The sequence below is a fragment of the Erpetoichthys calabaricus genome, chromosome 11, assembly GCF_900747795.2.
Source record: "Erpetoichthys calabaricus chromosome 11, fErpCal1.3, whole genome shotgun sequence".
In the NCBI taxonomy this organism is placed as follows: Eukaryota; Metazoa; Chordata; class Cladistia; order Polypteriformes; family Polypteridae; genus Erpetoichthys; species Erpetoichthys calabaricus.
This window is the reverse complement of record NC_041404.2, coordinates 115,819,433-115,841,025: the sequence shown is the minus strand read 5'-3', so window position 1 is coordinate 115,841,025 and position 21,593 is coordinate 115,819,433. Positions and strand designations below refer to the sequence as shown.

At 37.2% G+C, this 21,593-nt stretch overlaps 1 protein-coding gene across 5 annotated transcripts in view; it reads right to left on the bottom strand.

The window, feature by feature from the left end:
• Nucleotides 1–986: 986 nt before the first annotated feature.
• Nucleotides 987–21,593, bottom strand: part of rnf44 (ring finger protein 44) — a 191,611-nt gene continuing 171,004 nt past the window's right edge. For all 5 annotated transcript variants that reach the window (XM_028813722.2, XM_028813726.2, XM_051934177.1 and 2 more), the window contains 6 exons: nucleotides 17,070–17,231; nucleotides 12,590–12,705; nucleotides 5,442–5,529; nucleotides 3,793–3,914; nucleotides 3,596–3,695; nucleotides 987–3,224 (listed from right to left, as the gene is read on the bottom strand). In XM_028813722.2, coding sequence (XP_028669555.1) covers nucleotides 3,162–3,224; nucleotides 3,596–3,695; nucleotides 3,793–3,914; nucleotides 5,442–5,529; nucleotides 12,590–12,705; nucleotides 17,070–17,231 — 651 coding nt within the window. In that variant the 3' untranslated portion in view covers nucleotides 987–3,161. The remainder of the gene's footprint in view (nucleotides 3,225–3,595; nucleotides 3,696–3,792; nucleotides 3,915–5,441; nucleotides 5,530–12,589; nucleotides 12,706–17,069; nucleotides 17,232–21,593) is intronic.

Sequence of the window (21,593 nt, the reverse complement as noted above, 5' to 3'; positions counted from 1 at the left end):
GACTTCCAAAATCAAGCAGCCACGAATAACAAAATGCACCAAAGTGCTAACCCCCCCCCCCCCCCCCCCCCCTCAAATTTCTTTTTATTTCCTTGGTTTAATTTTAAAAAGAGTGCAATGTTTAACCTTCAAACTGAGCTTCAGCCCCAGTTAAGTGTAAGTGCCCTGCATGATATCTAGCGCACTTAAAGAGGCCAAATGAATCCAAAATAAAATCTTGCAGTCCTTCAAGTGGATTAAATGTGTGCAGTACAATGCATGGCAGTTATCAGCTGAGCACAGATTCCCCCAAACCCCTACCCTCCCCAACCCACAGCCAACTAGAGCTAAAAACCAGTTCGGCACTGGCCAGACATGCAGGTATATTGTGCACATTTAAATATTTGCCCTTTCTAGATATCTTTCACTCAAAATACACACTTTTATTATTATTATTATCATCTTGTTTTTATTTTTTAATCATGCAAACACCTTTAGGATATGTCTGGAAGTGGTTTAGGTAGGATAGTGTGTGCAAAGGCACACGTTTAAAAAACAGGAACACGACCAGTGTATATATAATCATTCAATTACAAGAACACAGAAAAAAAACAGACGGTTAAACATTTAGAGTAACATACACTCGGATGATGGGCCTCAGTGACGCATTACTGTATTTATAGTATGAGGAATTTTAAATAATTATTGTTTTGCTCGCATGCCTGTCTTTAAAAGATGCGTTATCCGTTGTTCTCTGCACAAAAGAAATAAAAAAGGAACAGATAGATATGCATTTATAAACCTTATAATGTGGCCTGAGGAAAAAAGTTAAAAAAGCACATATTTGAGTGAGGGGGAGGAGGGGTAAACTTCCACTTCATTGTCTCATTTCATTGTCAAATTTACTGCTCATTTATTTCAAACACAAAAGGCCCTGAGAGAAAGCAAGTAATTCACAATAATAAAATAAGGGTTCTTTTTTTTTTTTACTTTTTTTTTTTTTTAAATATATATAGGAACGAGAGATACATACATATACAGGTTATATAGACGGTATATGCATTTATGAATGTATGCTCCAAGATGCAAGAAAATTTTCATTTAAAATGGCTTTTTGAGAAGAAGTTAAAGGAGGACACTGGACATTGTTCTCCTAGAGCGATATGAGCCAACCTAACTCCCCACTGCTCACCCTGGTGCCTCTAAGTGCCAAGCTGGGGCAGGACGCACTGCTTAAGAGCTCAAACACAATTCAGGAGACCTGCGCTTCTTTTATGCTCTGTGGGTGCGGCACAATTCTCAAACATGATTCTCCATTTTTGTGGGAGTTTCACTTAAACTGTAAAGCAGTTAATGACTGCTTTAGGGTAATTTAATACTGCTCAACTTGATTAAACGGTCTTCAGTCTTCAAAGCCATGTGACACAAGCAAAAACGTCCTCCTAATTTGGCACTCTGCCCCACTAAGGGGCATTCAGCATGTTGTGTCCTTTAGACCTTTAAATCGTTTTCAGGTTTCTCCACCCCCCAGTTCCCTGCCCCTCAATAATAATAAAAAATATGACTTATTCATTCAGTTTGTCCTTTTTGTGTGTGTGTTGTTTTTTTTTTTTTTCTTTTTTGTTATCAGAAGATAAAACAAATAAATAAGAATTTTAAAAAGCTAACACCTCTAAAAGTTGAAATGCAAGATTTTTCATCAGTTTTAGCAATACAGTATAGGTTTGTGCTTCTCAAGGTCTTGAAAGGCAGAGCTGAAAATGAGAGTATATTGAATATTTGGCTTGCAAACAAGAAATTCACCAGGCCAACCCCCCCCCCCCACCCCATTAAAGCCAAGCAGAAAGTCCCATTTAAATGATACTCATCGAGAATATTGCCATTTGAAGCACACGATGCAAATGCCATCTTCATAGCTACTGGAAGTCATCAGATTGCTAAGAAACTTCATCCAGTAGCTGTATATCCCACGCTTCTCTAAAAGAATGTGCAGAGAATGGCAGGCCTTTCGTCACAGAGATGGCCAAGAGCATTTAGTAACCCTAGAAATCCTTATGAATAAAATGTACTTGCTTTGTTTTATATATTGCTCATCTAAATCAACAGTCCATGCAATTCCCAGCATGCCTCGGTTCCACCAGCCACATGTAGCAACAGCTCCATAAAAAGATCAAAGTGTAGTGGTGAGGGCAAACAGTAAGCCCCGACTCTATTGTTCAGCAGAGCTCAATCATGCTGTAGAGAAAAACAGCAAAGTATGTCCTTTTTGCCTCCCCTGCAGTAAAGTAGTCTGAGACGTGTGCTCCCTACTGAAGCAGTGATGGCATTTATCTTCTGTTACCCCTGCACCACTCTGGGTTTTCCTCAAAGGCAGCCTGACATCATCTTACCCCCACCAGGCCTGAAAAGATACTGAACCATTTTACCACTGCAAGCTACACCTTTTACAACAGGAATCAGAAGTCAGAAAAAAACAGATTAAAAATCAAACAAACAAAAACAACAAGTAAAACGTTATTGCGTAACATACATTATTAACAACAAGTCACTCTGCCCATCACCTTTACAAACATGCATCTTTAACGGGAAACCCATTCCTGGTTAATGAAATGGCCCAAGTTCTTTCTTACACCTTTTTTAGACTTTCTTCATTTAGCTAGAAAACAGCTTGTGTGCAAAGTGCACAGCCAGCTGCTCCTTCTAATTTACTGTTGCAGTACTTGGAATGATTTCTAGCGTTATCCTCGTTATCAAGACTTCCAAATCAAACCCCCCCCACCCCTCAAAAAAATCAGTTCTTTTCATCAAATTAAAATAGCAAGAACAGATCTTAAGATAAAATCTTTGGAGTATCAGAAACACAAAAGCAATCAAAAAAAGAAGTATACACAAGACAGCTCCAGCACTTGGTGGTTATGTAGTAACTCTAGGCAGTAGCTTTCATCAAACTCACACAATGCACAGCAGAGGTAAAAGAGGGCCCCAGATTACAATCCTCGATTGCTTATTGTCCAAGGGTTGGGGTGAGGGCAGGGGCTTAGAGGGAATGGTTGCAGGGCAACACGGAGGGGTAGGCGGTAGGCATCCGTGTTTCGTATGGATCGTTCTCCATTTATTGTGCTGTTTCTTATTGGTCAAAACGGAGAAAGAAAAAGGGAAAAAAGCAAAAAGGACAAAATATTTCACTCGACATCTCTGTGGACCTCTGAAGCGTCGGCTCGACAAATTGGGCAAGTGCGATTTGTCTGCAAAATAGAAATGACAGAATTACAGGAGGAAAAAAAAAACATCACACAAAGGATAGAGCTCAAAATGCTTTACAAGAAGTCAAAAGAAAAAACTTTCAAGAAGTGAAAAAAATAAAAATAGATATGCTAAGAAACCTTACTTTTTCCAATGAAAAAAAGCCTGTAATCTATAGATAAACCTAAACAGACTTGTACCTGAATTTTAACCTGAAGAGTCTTCAGTCTGTCTTATCTATGCTTTTGGATACATTTTAACAGCAAGAGTTAACCAGCAATCACCAGATCTCTTTGGCTGACCCTTCTCAACATTTCATAATGGCCTACGATCTAACATTTATGACCACAAACTTCTAAATAAATATTCTTACCTTCAGCCACTTGTCGACACACTTAGCATGAAATTCATGATTGCAGGGTAAAACTCTAAGTAGCTGCCTAGACTCAAAATCACTAAAGCACACAACACACCTAGAAATGTGAAATAAAACAAAGTTACATTTTTCAAAAATCCATCCATCAAGACCTCCACTGTACAAAAGAATGACTAAAAGGGTTAAGCTCTTACAGAGTTTGTTCAGACTGGTGGTTTTCTGGATTAAACCTGTAGGACGGAAGATGCTCAATATCGGCTTTGGTGAGTCCACGAGGCTTTGCTTCCCCTAGTCTCTCAGCCAGGTTTAGCAATGCCTGAAAAGGGGAAACACATTGAAAAAAGAAATTGATTTGTGCTACTATGGGAAAGACTGCTGTCACACTGGAATGTCAAAAATTTAAATTTGATATTTTCGTAACTTTTTTTTTTTGCAATTTTAATCTGAATACCACCGATTTAAGCTATAAAATATATATTTTTTCCATTATGTGATTACTCATACTAGCAGATAGTGAATATTAGTATTGAAGATAAGTACATTTTTTGAATGTGAACAGCATTTCTTTTTCTATGTAAGGCTTTGAGAAATCTACTGTCAGAGGAAAACACACTTTAAATATACTAACAAACAATGCTCTGTACACTTAAGATGGTCAAAATAGTGTGACTGTGATTTCCACAATCTCTTCCTCTCCTCCAATTGAAACTCAATATATCTACTTGTCTAAGTTTGAAGTTCAATGTCATCTATAACAGTCATACTTTACTGTTAAACCTGGCATCATCGCAAAGAATCAGGATAAAGGATCTCTGTAGCACCTCCGATCACAGACAAACTTACAGGTGACTGGGTGACAACTGAGATGAAGGTAATTTTAAGCTCTAATGGAAACATTTCAAAGCATACTTAACTGCAGAACAAGTATATAAGCAAGGAACAATTAAGATAGTGCTATGTAGAGTGGAAAAGCATATTTTTATCCTGCATTTACAAGAGGCATTGATCATGCACCCTGAGGAAGCCGAGCAAGCAATGCTCTAAATCAAATGCAGAGTACTGTAGGTGTCTGCAAACACAGGAGACAGGAGTGGCTAGTATAGATCTGTCCTCAAGGCATACAGATGATGTTAGGTTTTATTACAACCTTTAACAGAATTTGTCTCGCTCATTAAATTCCTTGTTTAATAGTTTATGCACACAGAATAAACACCCAGAATAACTTTTACAAAATACATTTACTTTTTTAAGACATTTCAAAAACTTTAATTGTGGTGAACAAAAAAGTATTTTCAAACAATCACTTGGTTTGCTTTGTCTAGTACTCCCTGTCCAAACAGAACTTAAAATACAAATGTACTTTTGTAAAATATAATTTAAATGTAAATGTAAAAATTTACAAGTGTAAAAAACGGAAAGTTTTCTATAAACTAGTGACTACTGCTAATGACTTGAAAAGCATCTAGGGCAACCGCCAACACCACAGGGTTTGTTAGAAGTACTTAGGAGTTCTTTCTAAAGTTTTGAACTTTGCTCTGGAATAACATAAATTAACTGTAAAACATCACAAAGCAAATAACACAAAAAAATGCAAAGTCGTTGCCTCTGGAAATATTAATTGTATATCCAAGCTGCAATCATAGAGAGCATCACCCACAAAATGAAAATCTGCTAAGTTTACCATAAAAATGAAGTACTAGGGTGTTGTACCGTGATTACATCTTGCCTGAAGAAGGGGCCTGAGTTGCCTCGAAAGCTTGCATATTGTAATCTTTTTAGTTAGCCAATAAAAGGTGTCATTTTGCTTGGCTTTTCTCTACATCCATAAAAATGACAATTTTACCTCATAATTCTCCATCTCAACGTCATCCACATCCAGATCCAGGCTAATAGCAGGTCCTACTGCAGTCGGAGGCACAGGAAGCATTGACCTATTAAGTGCCAAAAACAACAAAATCAGTTACTGTTCCAATAAACAACATTCCAGGTTTGAAGTAAAAAAAAAAATATAATAAAAATGAAACAAAAACCTGTCAACCGGTGTTCTGGAAATGTAAAGTGGATGACCCATTGGTCATTCTATCTATAGTACTGTAAAAAGGTTTTTATGTTCACACATTGAAATGATTGCTGTTTCTAGTTTGTCAAATTCAACTATTTGGTCACTACAAGGATGGACAGACAGGCAGACAATTTATCATAAAAGATAAATAAACTATATTTAAATAGATAATACTAAATGTGGAGATCTACTGTACAAGCAACTGTGACAGTCCTGTTGATTTATAACTTACTCATTACCATTACAGTAAATATCACATGATCATAAACATTTAGCATGAGACAAATGAAAAAATATTGATTTGATATTCATGATTTGTCATGCTCCTCTTTTTTATACTGAACTAGCTGTGCTACCCAGTTTTGCTTGGGAAATTTCACAGGTCAATGGGCCATAGCTATAGTGCTGCTAGCTAATCGGATGTATGAGAAGCAGGTCTGTCACAATTATTACATAATATCCCGATTGTGATTATTTGTAATGATCACAATTATTTTCCATAACCGTTACAATAATTTCCATTCTTCTGTGCAAAAAACAGATGAAACAGAAGTGTCATATTTCTAGGACTATCTCCATATCATCTTCGTCTGTGTACTGTTGGACGGCTGTTCATTTAATGATGTCCAGTGTTGGGGAATGTTACTTTTAAAAGAAACTTATTTACATTACCCGTTACCTACAAAAAAAAGTAACTAAATATGTTAGTTACTTATTATAAAATGTAACGTGTTATAAACAGTATGTTACTTATGAATTACTCTTTCTTCTTTTGTATGAAAAACTGCACATTTCACTATCCAAAATTTGCTATTAAAATTCTAAAACAAAGAACCTTAATTAAAACTGACAAGAAACACAGCCAAATTTCATAATGGTCTTGTGTTTTATACATAATATAGCTAACCTAGGTCAAGACCTGAGAGGATCATGCTCCACAAGTGGCTGAGAGCTGTCTGAGGAGGAATACATGCAGAAGTCAACTATAAAAAGCAGTCCCCTGAGTAGCAGAGGGGGCACAGACACCGCGCTAGAGAGCCCTACAATTGCATCTCGTGGCTGGCTGCTCAAGCCTATTGGCTTCTTGCCTTGTACCCAGTGTTTATGCGATGATCACTGGCTTGCTGTGACCCTAAACTGGGTGGATTAAATTCACCCCTGGGCACAGGCAGGACAATATGTAAATTTATAACTTTTTTTCAGTAATTTTTGACATGACATGTACTGGTTTTGTGAGCTGCATGGAAAACATAATGCCAGAATCAACATTATCAGAAACACTGTGTAACTAATTACTTTTTTTGTATATAATATTTGATGGATGTTCACAAAACATTAGTAGTACTGGAAGGCAGAGTGATGTAGTAGTTAATGCTTTGGACTTCAAACTCTGAGATAGAAGTGTGCAATATATATCATCTATGATAATATCTTAATTGTTGTTTTAACAATGTGTCAGCTGAAATTATTGAGTATGCCACTCACTTTGCCAAAATCAATCAAAAACATGCCTTGAGAGTCCATGCATTCACAGTCTCCTGTGACCTAATAGGATTGACTACTGCGTGTGCTTGCAGTCAGCTAACCACAAGTGAAGCTGGAGTGGCTGCCTAAAACTGGCTGGGCAAACAGCATCAGGGGATAAGTAGCCTCACAATCTACATTGTTAGATTTAATTGCAAGATGTGGATCACTCTCACTTGCATGGAGGTGGTTTTGCTTTGAAAATACTGATGTTAATTAAAAGACAGCAATCTGCAAACTATGTCAGAAATCATTTGCTGCAAAAGACAGCTCTACAACTAACCTGTTTCACCACCTGCAAAGTGAAAATGATCTAGTACAGAGCCCCTTACATAGGTATCAGGCAAAAATAAAAATCAGTTTGAACAAACTGAGTAATTTATTCGAATGGATTATTTTTGCCTCGCAGTAAGGAGACCTGGGTTCGCTTTCTGGGTCCTCCCTGCATGGGTTTCCTCCCACAGTCCAAAGACATACAGGTTAGGTGCACTGGCGATCCTAAATTGTCCCTAGCGTGTGCTTGGTGCATGTGTGTGTGTGTGCCCTGCCCAGGATTTGTTCCTGCCTTGAGCCCTGTGTTGGCTGGGATTGGCTCCAGCAGACCCCAGTGACCCTGTATTAGGAAACAGCGGGTTAGATAATGGATGAATGGATTATTTTTATTTTAAGAAGCATATGCCCATCACGCACATTTTATTTTGCAAGCAATCTTGGTTGGGGGTCCTCGATTCCAAAGCACATTTTTTTTCTGTGTATTATTTATAACACTCATACAGATCCCCCACCTCCTCTCCCACTGTGATGACACATCGGAGAGAGCAAAAAAGAAAGGAATTCAGAGAAGGCGAGTCTCTGCACACTGCCACTAACAAAGAGACCAAGAGCTACTTGACGATACCTGATGTGGACAGTGATGCAAATCCACATGAGTGGTGGAAAATACAAGATTGAAGAAACTTGCAAAAAAGTACCCGTGCATCCCTGCCTCAAGTAGCAATTGATAGGGCTTTCAGAACCAGAAAGAAATGCAACATGTAACCGTGCTGCTCTGAAGCCAGATGCTGTGGACAGACTGGTGTTTCTGTCACACAACTTGAGGGTTCCTCAGTAATAATAATAATAATTCTTTGCATTTATATAGCGCTTTTCTCACTACTCAAAGTGCTCGCTCAGCAATTGCAGTAGAATTTTGTAATTGGTTTTATGTTTTTCTGATATCTTTGTGCAAAATCAGACAGAACCTACTTACAAATTCTATAGTTTTTTTCCCTGTGCAGTATTTGACAGAATTTTACTTTATAGTATGTTAGATTTTTGTTCTTCATTGTATGCTGTACAATTCACCTTTCAGCAGACCAGTTTATGTTCATCCAGACTATAATGTTCATGCCCCGTAATTCTTTTATGATTAGTATTTTATTCCCTTTGGATTCATATCTTATTTACATTAAGGGTAAGGGTCTGTTTAAATGTTCTCATTATAATAGCTTTTTTGGTTTTAGTGCAATTTTTGTGTGTAAATCCTGTAGGCCACTTTGAAATGGTTTACTCATACTTGCACTGTTTGATCTCAGTAATACTTTGGTGATTTTAATGGTTTTGTGTTATTTTACTTCAGTTTAAATAAATAAGACCTACTTTAACTGTTGCTTCCATTAATTTTATTAGTAAGGTACAATTAATATCATATTATCAAGACCAAGCAAGATCAATAAAGACTTTTACAACCATGTTTTAAAGAATGCAAAATATTGTCTAATTATTGTTATTGTCAAAGTCCCAGAAAATACTGAGATATAATTTTTTGCCAATATCACACACCCCTACCTTGAGGTAGTAGGTTCATGCAATGTAAATACAAAGAATTTTAGAAAGCTTGGGGGTTCCTTGTTCAAAGAAAGCAGATACTGATGTAAATGATTTCGGAGGGTGCAGTAGGGGCATTGGAGGCTTACAGTGATTGTGACACATTGAGCCTTATCTCTTCATTGTGCTTCAATAAACCTTCTGTTTTCATTTCACACCTCACTGTATAAGGCAAACGTGATTAAGTGCGGTTTTCCAGACCAGGACACAGCTCTGTCTCTTTGCACGTCCGTCCACAGTAGACGTCTGTGATGCTGTTCGTATGGTTCCACAATCATTTGTAGCGGTGCTACATGAATGGGGACATCTTAAATGTATTTTGTGCTGAGTCGCGTCTTTTATAGCATTGTCCCGTTTATATAGTCTATTTTGTGTCTGTTTAAATGGTTTCCCCCTGGAAAGAAAGGGGGAAGAAGAACGGTGTAGAGCTGTGACCCCTCGAGGTAACTGTCCCTGTCAATCACATCAATTCCATCCAGGCCACTGCTATATAAATAAGAGGCCGAAAAGAAATGGAGGATCAGTTACAACCTGGACACTTCAATGGAAACTAAAGAAATATGATATTTACACCCTTTTCACACTTGCTGCTTTCAATACCAAACATTCAATTGCTTCACCATCACTACGCAAACCCCAGGGTTCAGGATCATATCGACACACCGAGGAGAGCACAGTGAAACTTTTTTTTGTTGTTTGGGGAAGAAGCAAACAACCATTGCTTCTGTGTGATATTTACCATAGGACAATTCCAACCAGACAAGGTCACTTCTATTAATCAACTTCAGTTTAAAGTTTTGAACTTTCATGTGTGTTTCCTGTTTACCGTGTGTCATATCTGTTTCGTGTTCAGTGTAGGAACATTTTCAGCAGAGGAGGAAGTTTGAGGTTGCCCAGTGCTTTTACCTTTGCAGATACACTCAGTATCCCGAAATTGCCGGTACCATCAACGGATGTTATTGTCATTCAGAGGGTCAGTCCAATATTTTTGACGAAATACCCACTGCACAGTAACAACCGATTGAGTTCTGGCGAATTTGAAAACGCAAAAAGCTTTTTGTTGTATCACAGTCATAACTGCAAATGTAACTAATCGAAACAACACACTGTTAGCTTTTTGATAAGCACTAACACCATCTACCGGCAACGAAATGAAACTAGATTAATTCCTCAAGACGCCACTAGGTTGCTCTGCAGTCTCCGATGAATGGGCGCCAAGCTACAGCTCTTTAAAACTCCGATATTCTTTTTGGGATACCCGGTATATTAGATGTTGAGAAACAGCAATCCACCAATATGATAAAAGTTGTGCAGTTATGCAAGTGTATACTTTCAAACACAAGAATATTTACAAATTAATAAAATAATTCTGTGTTACATATATTAAACAAAAAAATAATTGAAAGTCTGATGCAAAGATTGATACCAGGTACAGTATTAAGCCAAATATTGTAAAGTCCACACAACCACTTGAACACTACCCATGCACAAGACTATATAATACCAACAGTAATACAGCTTTGCACTGAACACACTGCAGTTCAGTTCAGTTCACTGCACTTCCCAACCACAGATTGGTAGAGAAGCTGCTCCATGACTTGACAGAATGCTCCTCATCTGGAACAAGATGACACTTATCATAAGGCAGTATGGCTTCAGATAGTTCTGAGTATCACTTGGTCCATCTCAGGTTTTCAAATGTGCAGCAGCTCCACATACTACAGAAAATGTTCTGTCTTTATCATCTGTTTGGAATGTTTATTTTAGTGGTATAAAAACCAAAGAATCTCCAAAAATGAAAAAAGGTGGCTGTATGTTGTTGTTTTACGAATCAACAATTATAACTTACAATTTTTGTACCCATTATTCTTTCAGAACCTTATCTGTCACAGGAATTTAACATCGTATTCTGAGGTAGATCTCTCAAATACGCTTTCATGTAACTTTGTTCATTTAATAAACTGTACTGTATGTTGGAAAAAGTGATGCCTTGCTTAACTACCATAAATAAAACATGGAATTTTTTTTTGGGATACACATTAGCACTAGTATTTTGTTTTGTCACAACCACTGCAGTAAGCCTTCTTATGAAAAGCTATGCTTATTTAAAAATGTTTTTTTTCTCCTGCAAAAAAGTTTAAGTCACATCTTATGTACCTTGTCAGTAGGGAAAAGAAAGATGGCATAAATCGTGCCAATAAATTGATACAAGAAGCTTACTCAACACTGTCAACTAGCTGAAGTAGTGGACAATGACGGTTTAATGGTGAGAGGCAAATCAACCTGGGTTATATTAATTTTAATTCAAGCATTGTTACAGAATGATGAGATGGAATTAATTTAAATAGAAGAGTACAGCACAATCAGCTACAGCACATTATCCACTGAAAAAGCACACTTAGTAGCCAGTAGTTTGTGATCTTTCACTACATTCAAATCTCAGCAGTAAAGTGCAATATAGATATAAATTAAATGTTATTTGAATTTAATGTTTAACTGTACTTTTATTGTTTAAATGCACTGATTTCATTGTTTATTTTCTTAATAATTCTAACACTTTAAAAGGGCCTATTTTTATTGTCATTCATCAGGGGTTGCAGTTGGTGCTGAGTCACCAATTAAACTACAATCCCCTTATAACACTTAAGAACAGCTGAACAGCGTAGAAGCTGTACCCATTAAGATTAAGGAATGATCTTTATAGTGAGGTATGCATACAGCCTATGTATGCTTACTTGTACCAGGCTATACATCATATGGGTAGTCTTGCATTATATTCTTATGAGAGGCACTGCAGGGCCTACACTTTGAAGTGTTTCATATGCGGCACCTACTGCATAACTGGTTTAAGGCATTGAAGATGTTGTTTACCTTCATTATATTCTCTATTTCAACTTTGAACCTTCACTCAACACTAACAAACAATATCTTGCTCAAAGGAGAAGGACAACAGAAGGGTAATGATCAGACTTCCTACAACAATAATTCTTTTGGTTTGTAGGAACAGGACACTAGGGGTTAAAAGAGGCTTCAGATCTTAAATAAATACAATAAAATGTTTATTTTTTATTCTTACATTAGTCTTACTCAATACACTAACATTGTGCAATTTCATATTTGTGGTCAATTGTCACAAGACTGATTCTTTAGTTTTATTACACAGCACAATTTTATGCATAGAATATCCAAACTTGCAAGTCTGAAGGTCACAGCTCAGTAAGATAGGATTTAGCTACCCACAGTGCAAATATTCAAAGGTTGAAGGGATCAAAATACCTGCTAACTTAGTTCTAACTTTGTGTTTTGATTTTTTACTCATTTAACGTTACTGCACTATATAGTTGTACTCAAACTCTCGCCACACTTTTAGTTTTAGCAGCAGGAATTGCTCAGAAATTTTTTTTGACTATCTGGTATCTTGAGGACCACAGAAAACCTTTGAAAAATGCATCATAACAATTTGTCGAAAAATAATAATTTGACCACAAAGCACTGTTTATTTGCAAAAGAGGCAGTGATTGCACAGTTGTTTTACTTACAGAAAATATGGCAGGAAGCTGGGATAGTATGGAGGTGGCGGAGGAGGAGGGGGTAGGGACTGTTGGAGCCGATACCTCTGTCCACTGACACGTCTAGGCAACACTTGGGGATATGGCTAAAAAAAAAAAAACACAAAGTAATTACAAAACTAAAATGAACTCGAAGCACTAAAAATAATTTAACAAGTCAACATCAATAAACTTTGAGGTTTTCCAAAAATTATACTGGTTCTTGTCATTGTAGACAACATTTTAAATATTGAAACTGTCAGACTAAATTAAGCTTTTTTCTATGAAAAATAAGAACAAGAATGTGAACAGTTATTCTAAATTTGTAACGTTTAGTAAAAATTCAACAGTTTTAATTGAGAAGAGTCTGAAATGGTGACACCTGCAATTAGCATGTGAAAGCATTTAAAACAGGGTACTTTGTTACTGAATACTGGAGAGTAAGGGCAGACAGAAGTTAGCATAATCAAACATTTGTTCCCTACTGGTTTCTGACACTAGAATCCAAAATGTTTGATTGATTAAAAATAAAAGAATAGTTTAAAATACTCATAACTGAACTATTAACAACATCCAGAATAAGACAAAATTTAAGGAAAATAAACACCAAACTGTTGCTGAAATTTGCACAAAAATGTGTTATTCATACTAATTTCAGACATTAATTCAATGAGCAGAAACATATCATTTCAACATGTAGTTGCAGTACAAGATGCAATACAAAACCAAGTATAGTCTATTATTACAACTGAATATTACTGTTACTGTTATCTAACATACAGATATTGACTGTACTTCTGCCTACGGTATGGAACTTTGTTCACACCAAACACCAAGTACAGGTACATCTAAATAAATTAGAATATCATTGAAAAAATTTATTTATTTCAGCAATTCAATTCAAAAAAGTGAAAACTGAATTTTGAGTTTTCATTACCTGTAAGCCATAATCAGCAAAATGAAAAGAAATAAACGCTTGAAATATATCACTCTGTGTGTAATGAATCTATATATGAATTTCACTTTTTGAACCAAGTTACTGAAATAAATTAACTTTTCGATGATATTTTATTTTCTTGATGGCAAGAAAAAAGTATGGAGAAGGTGTGGAACAGCTCCTTATCCAAAGCATACCACATCATCTGTAAAACACGGTGGAGGCAGTGTGATGGCTTGGGCGTGCAAGGCTGCCAGTGGCACCGGGACACTAGTGTTTATTGATGATGTGACACAGGACAGAAGCAGCCGAATGAATTCTGAGGTGTTCAGAGACATACTGTCTGCTCAAATCCAGCTAAATGCAGTCAAATTGATTGGGTGGCGTTTCATGATACAGATGGACAATGACCCATAACATACAGCCAAAGCAACCCAGGAGTTTATTAAAGCAAAGAAGTGGAAAATTCTTAAATGGCCAAGTCAGTCACCTGATCCTAACCCAATTGAGCATGCATTTCACTTGTTGAAGACTAAACTTCAGACAGGAAGGCTCACAAACAAACAGCAACTGAAAGCCGCTGCAGTAAAGGCCTGGCAGAGCATTAAAAAGGAGGAAACCCAGCATCTCGTGATGTCCATGAGTTCAAGACTTCAGGCTGTCATTGCCAGCAAAGGGTTTTCAACCAAGTATTAGAAATGAACATTGTATTTCCAGTTATTTAATTTGTCCACTTACTTTTGAGCCCTGAAATGAAGGGATTGTGTTAAAAAATGCTTTAGTTGCCTCACATTTTTATGCAATTGTTTTGTTCACCCCACTGAATTAAAGCTGAAAGTCTGCACTTCCAACTGCATCTGAGTTGTTTCATTTAAAAAATTCATTGTGGTAATGTACAGAACCAAATTTAGAAAAAAGTTGTCTCTGTCCAAATATTTATGGACCTAACTGTAAATGTTCTACAATCTAAAAACTCTATAAGGCTTTTATAAGTGTATATGTAGTAAATAAATGTATTTTTTTTTTTAAGAATTCATTTGCTAAAACAGTTCAACAGAAGAGAAGAAAAAATCTGATACTCAGAAGCAACAATAAAAAAATCAAGAAGAGCAATGACAGAACAAAGCTACAACTAGACAGAAAACAGATGATTGACACCTTGTTGCTTTAACCCCCATTGTATGCAAATATTTTGAGAGATCTGCTCCATGATGTCTGGTACATTAGACAAGCTACAATTTGCCTGTCATCAGAACAAATCCATTAATGATGTCATACATACCATCCTCTCCCACCTGAACAAAAGTGACACTTATGAGAGAATTCCGTTTTTAGATTACAGCTCAGCATTTAACACTGTAATTCCCTCCAAGCTTGACAACAACCTGAGAGCTTTGTGTCTGAATGACTCTTTGTGCCAACTTACCCTGAACTTTCCATCAGAATGCTGCCAGGTGGTTAAGACTGGGTGGCATCACTTGCTCTGTTAAGCCCCCCAGGTACTAAGTCCACAGTCATATTTCCTCTACACCCATGAGCATGGGAAAGGTACTATATAAATTAAATGTACTTTTTAATTGTTTTATTAAAAGCAAGTAACATTCCATACAATCAAGTCAAGCTTGAGAAAACTAAATTCAACAACCACCCACGACAAAGAGAGGAAGGCCAACAGCCAGAGTAAAACTTTCAAAGTAGAAAAGAGAGAAGAGAATACTCCTCCCCAATATAAATGCTTATTCTAAAATGTTATTGATTAGATCTTGGCACATTTTGAAAAAAACTTTTGGACAGATCCCCTAAGAAAGAATTAGATTTTTTCTAATTTCAAATAGTATATAACATCAGTTACCCAATGACTTAATAGGTTGGCAAGGATTCTTCCAGTTGAGCAAGTAAGTCTACGTGCTAGTAAGTAGTGAGGTAAAGGCAATTAGAATTTGTTTGTCCTTTTCTACTTTAAGCCCATCTGGGAGTACACCAAACACGGCTGTAAATGGATTAGGAGGGATTGTGACACCAAGGCTGTCTGATAGGCATTTACAAGATTTGGGTCCAGAATTGTTGGAGCTTGACTGCAGTGTTCGCAAGTTAGATCTTGCCTGGAAATATTTTGGACAATTTTAAATAAGACAGATGTGCTCGATAAGATTTTAAAGTTGAATAACTGTATGCTTTGTGCATATGGCGCTAGAGTGAATTCTGTTCATGGCTGCCTTCTATTCCTTTTCTAAATTGATGAGTAAGAGATCCTTTTCCAACTGTATTCTAGGATCTTTGAAAGGAAGGGACTTTAAAATGGTTTTATATATTATAAAAATTCTGTTTGAGTCTTTAAGGCTGATCATTATTTCTTCTGAAATAATAATAGGTGGGGGGTGAGGAAAATTGGGCAGATTCCATTTAGCAAAGTTTCTAATTTGAAAGTAGTGGAAAAATAGTGTTAATGGATAGTTAAATTTGAAGTGTTAATTGCTTGTAGGATGCCAAGACATTATCTATACATAATTCTCTAAAAGATTTAATCCTGTACGTTTTCCAGACATTAAAAACTAAGTTTGAGAGGGTGGAAAAGAGGTAGTTATCATGTAGAAGAAGTGCAACAGATAAAGGCTTCTCTATCTTGAAGTGCTTCCTACATTCGTTCCATATTCTGAGTGAATGAAAGACAATTGGATTGTTAATATACTGACGATAACTTTGTTTTCTGGGGTACAAAGCAAGGAATATAAAGAAGTACTATTGGATTTTATTTCAATAGAGGACCAAGCTTGTTTGTGTTAATCAATTTGTGTCAATGTCCAGGTTTTTATAGCTTGTATATTTGCCGCTCAGTAATAAAACTGAAAGTTACATAGTGCCATGCCACCTTCTGCTTTAGGTTGTTGTAGGGTCACCATTTGGATGTGTGGATATTTTCTAATTCCAAACAAAATTAGGTTATGAATGAATCTAATTTCTTAAAAAATGATTTGTTAATGGGCTTGGGATGGTATGAATTAGAAAAAGAAGCTTGGGAAGGATATTCATCTTGACAGTGTTGATTCTCCCTGCTAAAGTGAGATGGAGGGTAGACCATTTATGCACATCTTATTTAAGTTTTTCTATGCAGACTGCAAAATTTTGTTGAAAAAGAGCTTTATATTTACCCCATGGTATTTAAATTTAATGGGAGATAATATTGTGTGCTAGTGAGTTCACTAGAAAAAGACCACTTTTATTTAAATTAATTTTGCGTCTATCTTTTGAAATTCTGCTAGTGCTGTTAGGACTGCAGGCATGGAATTTTGAGGGTCTGAGATATATATTATATACACACACATTATATGTATACTTCATTGTGTAAATATTGTTCTACTACTGTGGACCTCACAAACAAGTGGGTCAATCTCTTGTACATTCGTGTTAAGCGATGTGACGGTAAAAGTTAAAGCTTTCAGGTAGTTATTGACACTTACATTTCCACAAGGTGGTCAAAGATCCAGAGAAAGACTAATGAGCCAAGGAACCGAAGACCCAGAAATGTCTACTTACCACTCCAAAGGGTAGTTCCTGGTGCAATGGGTCATGAGGGAGGTACTGAAGGGGCACAGACTGAGGCATTGCTGGTGGATGATGGGCCGAAGGGTAAGAGAACCCTCCAACAGGGTGCTGGTCCCCCCTCATTTCCACTTCATTTTCTATCCTCTGTAAAGGCTGAAAGAGAAAATAATGCCCAGAAGAGATTAGGTGATAAAAATACATGTTATATTATTATTTCACCCTCTGGATCTGGATGAACCATTTATAATTGTCCAGTTCGTGCTTGGTGTTTTATATTATATATATATAGCATAGTTTACTGTCAAATAATGCAAAGAGTACGAGACACATGTTTTGCCCTCATTTGGGCTCATCAGGAGTACACACTATTGCTCCCCACGTTTACTATATGGACAGAAAAATCACAAGTGAGTAACGTTTCAGTTTATTTCTCAGGTAACTGCTTTTTGTTGACAGCAATTCACCTGTCACTTCGCAAAGGAGAAATCGTTTTTACTTTTTCATATAGGAAGTATAGAGAGTAATCATGAAAAAATTCGATCTCTATATTTTAATGAATCTTGATGTTTTAGACCTCCCAGAGTCCAAAAATACTGTTTTTTGGAATTGTGTGTGTGTGTATGCACACATGTGTGTCTGTGTGTGTACACACGATAACTCAAAAACGTAACTGGATAGATGGATGAAATTTGGCATGTGGTTGTTACACCACAATTGTAGGACTGTATTAACTTTTGGGCCAAATCCATCACCCAGAAGTGGTACTTTACCTGAACACATGCTCGATTTTTTTTTTTTTATTCATTCAGCTGCAGAGTCCGATTTATTCAACTTTACTTTTATAATAATTGTTCTATATATTATTAATTTCATTTGATTTGTTGTTGATGGTTCCTTAATGTACATAATATAAAAATATAATCATTGTCTTGCGGTTTACTCCTCAAATATCCATCCCCATATCCGAGTATACAAGAAAGTCGAGGGGAGGTCACTCCCGGTTTTGGAAAATAAAATTGCACTGATCGAGAGACTGACTAGGTCATCATACAAGATCAGCATATTGTTACTGACCAATCACTTTTTCTTTAAAAACATCGTTTAACAATGAAGTGATACAAACAAAGGTAGGTAGACGAAGAGAGTCTGCCAAGTGATGAAAAACTAAACATACTAATGGTTTTTTGTCTTTACTCTAAATTTATTAATTTATCTTTTTTAGTTCATATTCACAACTCAAAATACCTGATATTGTGAAAGTAATCCATTAGCAGAATTATATTTTAAAATGTTTGTCACCCTTTTTTCAATGTTTTTCACTCGCTCTCAAAATAGATAGTTGAAATATCATATTCTTTTTTGTTCTTAACATCAGCCTTATCATACATATTGCATACCAGGTATTTTTCCTGCCTTACATCCAAACCTGCTTGGGTAGGCTCCAGGTTTCCTGTAATCCTACTCAGATTAAACAGGTTTAGATAATGTATATATTGTTCTTAATCTCAGATGCTGTCTCTGTTGTTTTATACCTGTCCGTACTCCTTTTACTTGCTCTTGCTCTGCTCATTATGGGTTTACTGTCCTTTATGTTGGGCTATTCAAGTCTCACTACCCCTAACCTTGACACTACGTGCTTCTTATTCTTTGTTTCCCTCAATACAGCTAGGTGGGGTCTGTACACTGATTCAAGTCTAAGAGCCCTGTTCTTCCTAAGCCTCTGTGATTTTCATGAGAAAATATTTTAAAAATTATGAAATTGTGTAAAATTGTTCATATTCAGAATCTAGTTTTGATTATGCTTGTTTTTATCAGACAAAAACAAAACCAGTTAGTAAACCATGTAGTGTAGTAAGCTTCCACTAATATTAAACTCGTATCCAAAGCTGTTAAGTGTACAGTTCTATCTTATTGTGACACAAAACTAAACTCCATAGGAGCTCCATGCCATAATTACTAAAACTGAAATAGATATACAGTGGGGCAAAAAAGTATTTAGTCAGCCACCAATTGTGCAAGTTCTCCCACTTAAAAAGATGAGAGAGGCCTGTAATTTTCATCACAGGTATACCTCAACTATGAGAGACAAAATGAGAAAAAAAATCCAGAAATTCACACTGATTTTTAAAGAATTTATTTGCAAATTATGGTGGAAAATAAGTATTTGGTCACCTACAAACAAGCAAGATTTCTGGCTCTCACAGACCTGTAACTTCTTCTGTAAGAGGCTCCTCTGTCCTCCACTCGTTACCTGTATTAATGGCACCTGTTTGAACTCGTTATCAATATAAAAGACACCTGTCCACAACCTCAAACAGTCACACTCCAAACTCCACTATGGCCAAGACCAAAGAGCTGTCAAAGGACACCAGAAACAAAATTGTAGACCTGCACCAGGCTGGGAAGACTGAATCTGCAATAGGTAAGCAGCTTGGCGTGAAGAAATCAACTGTGGGAGCAATTATTAGAAAATGGAAGACATACAAGACCACTGATAATCTCCCTCGATCTGGGGCTCCACGCAAGATCTCACCCCGTGGGGTCAAAATGATCACAAGAACGGTGAGCAAAAATCCCAGAACCACACGGGGGGACCTAGTGAATGACCTGCAGAGAGCTGGGACCAAAGTAACAAAGGCTACCATCAGTAACACACTACGCCGCCAGGGACTCAAATCCTGCAGTGCCAGACGTGTCCCCCTGCTTAAGCCAGTACATGTGCAGGCCCGTCTGAAGTTTGCTAGAGAGCATTTGGATGATCCAGAAGAGGATTGGGAGAATGTCATATGGTCAGATGAAAAAAACTCTACTTGTCGTGTTTGGAGGAGAAAGAATGCTGAGTTGCATCCAAAGAACACCATACCTACTGTAAAATATGGGGGTGGAAATATCATGCTTTGGGGCTGTTTTTCTGCAAAGGGACCAGGACGACTGATCCGTGTAAAGGAAAGAATGAATGGGGCCATGTATCATCAGATTTTGAGTGAAAACCTCCTTCCATCAGCAAGGGCATTGAAGATGAAACGTGGCTGGGTCTTTCAGCATGACAATGATCCCAAACACACCGCCCGGGTAACGAAGGAGTGGCTTCGTAAAAAGCATTTCAAGGTCCTGGAATGGCCTAGCCAGTCTCCAGATCTCAACCCCATACAAATTCTTTGGAGGGAGTTGAAAGTCCGTGTTGCCCAGCGACAGCCCCAAAACATCACTGCTCTAGAGGAGATCTGCATGGGGGAATGGGCCAAAATACCAGCAACAGTGTGTGAAAACCTTGTGAAGACTTACAGAAAACGTTTGACCTCTGTCATTGCCAACAAAAGGTATATAACAAAGTACTGAGATGAACTTTTGTTATTGACCAAATACTTTTTTTCCACCATAATTTGCAAATAAATTCTTCAAAAATCAGACAATGTGATTTTCTGGATTTTTTTTCTCATTTTGTCTCTCATAGTTGAGGTATACCTATGATGAAAATTACAGGCCTCTCTCATCTTTTTAAGTGGGAGAACTTGCACAATTGGTGGCTGACTAAATACTTTTTTGCCCCACTGTAAAAATAAAATAGAAATATCTTTGTGAAATAAAAACTAAACTAAAACTAAAAATACATGATGAAGGAAAACTAAAACTAAACTAAATTTCCAAGTAAGGTCAGAAAAAATATAGAAATAAAAACAAATATAAAAAGGCAAAACTATAATAACCTTGTTTCAGACAAAGACATTGCAGAGGCTGGGGGAAATCTCTTCAGCACACACTCTGCCAATTGATAAATCTAAGCACTGCTTATCCGGCATCAACCAACAATGGTTTAAAGATTTTGATTGGCTAATGGTCAAAGGAAATGATATGTGATGCTCATTGTGCATTAAGTATTCAAACAAACAACCCCCAAGGAGGGAGTTACCTTGGGTAAACTTGCCATGCACAAGAATTCGAAAAGAAAGCTTGCTGGACCATGAAAAAAGTTAAACCCCCAAAAAAGTACATATATAAATCCATAAAAATCCAATAAAAAGTGGGAATAAAAAAATAAATAAATCCATTAAAAAATCCATGGTTAAAATGCAGTCTAACTCCTCCTGATCTCAGCCCACCTCCTTCTCTTTCTCCCCAGCTCACCCATTGCTCGCGTAGTCGGTGGAGACTCAGCAGCCACAAGCTCCTTTTGGCCGACCTCCATCTTGGCTGCCTCCAGGCATCACGGCCAGACCGTCTGAGGTTGGCTCTCCTCCCTTCTTCCTTCGCACTCACTTGGTCGCACCTCGGAAGCCTAGGGAGGGCACCTGCCTTGCTCTCCATACTCCACCTGGATGTTCAGTGGGCGCACTAGCCCCTAGAGAGCCACAGCTAACGCTCCTTCACGGGGCCCCAGCTCGTGCGGTCTCCTCCTTTCAGGTGGCCAGATCGTCATCCTAAGACTGCCTTTCACGTCCCTTAATCTCCTTCTGTTTCTTTTATTCTTTGATTTCTCCATCTTTGAATTCTTTCCCTTTGAATTCTCCCCCTTTC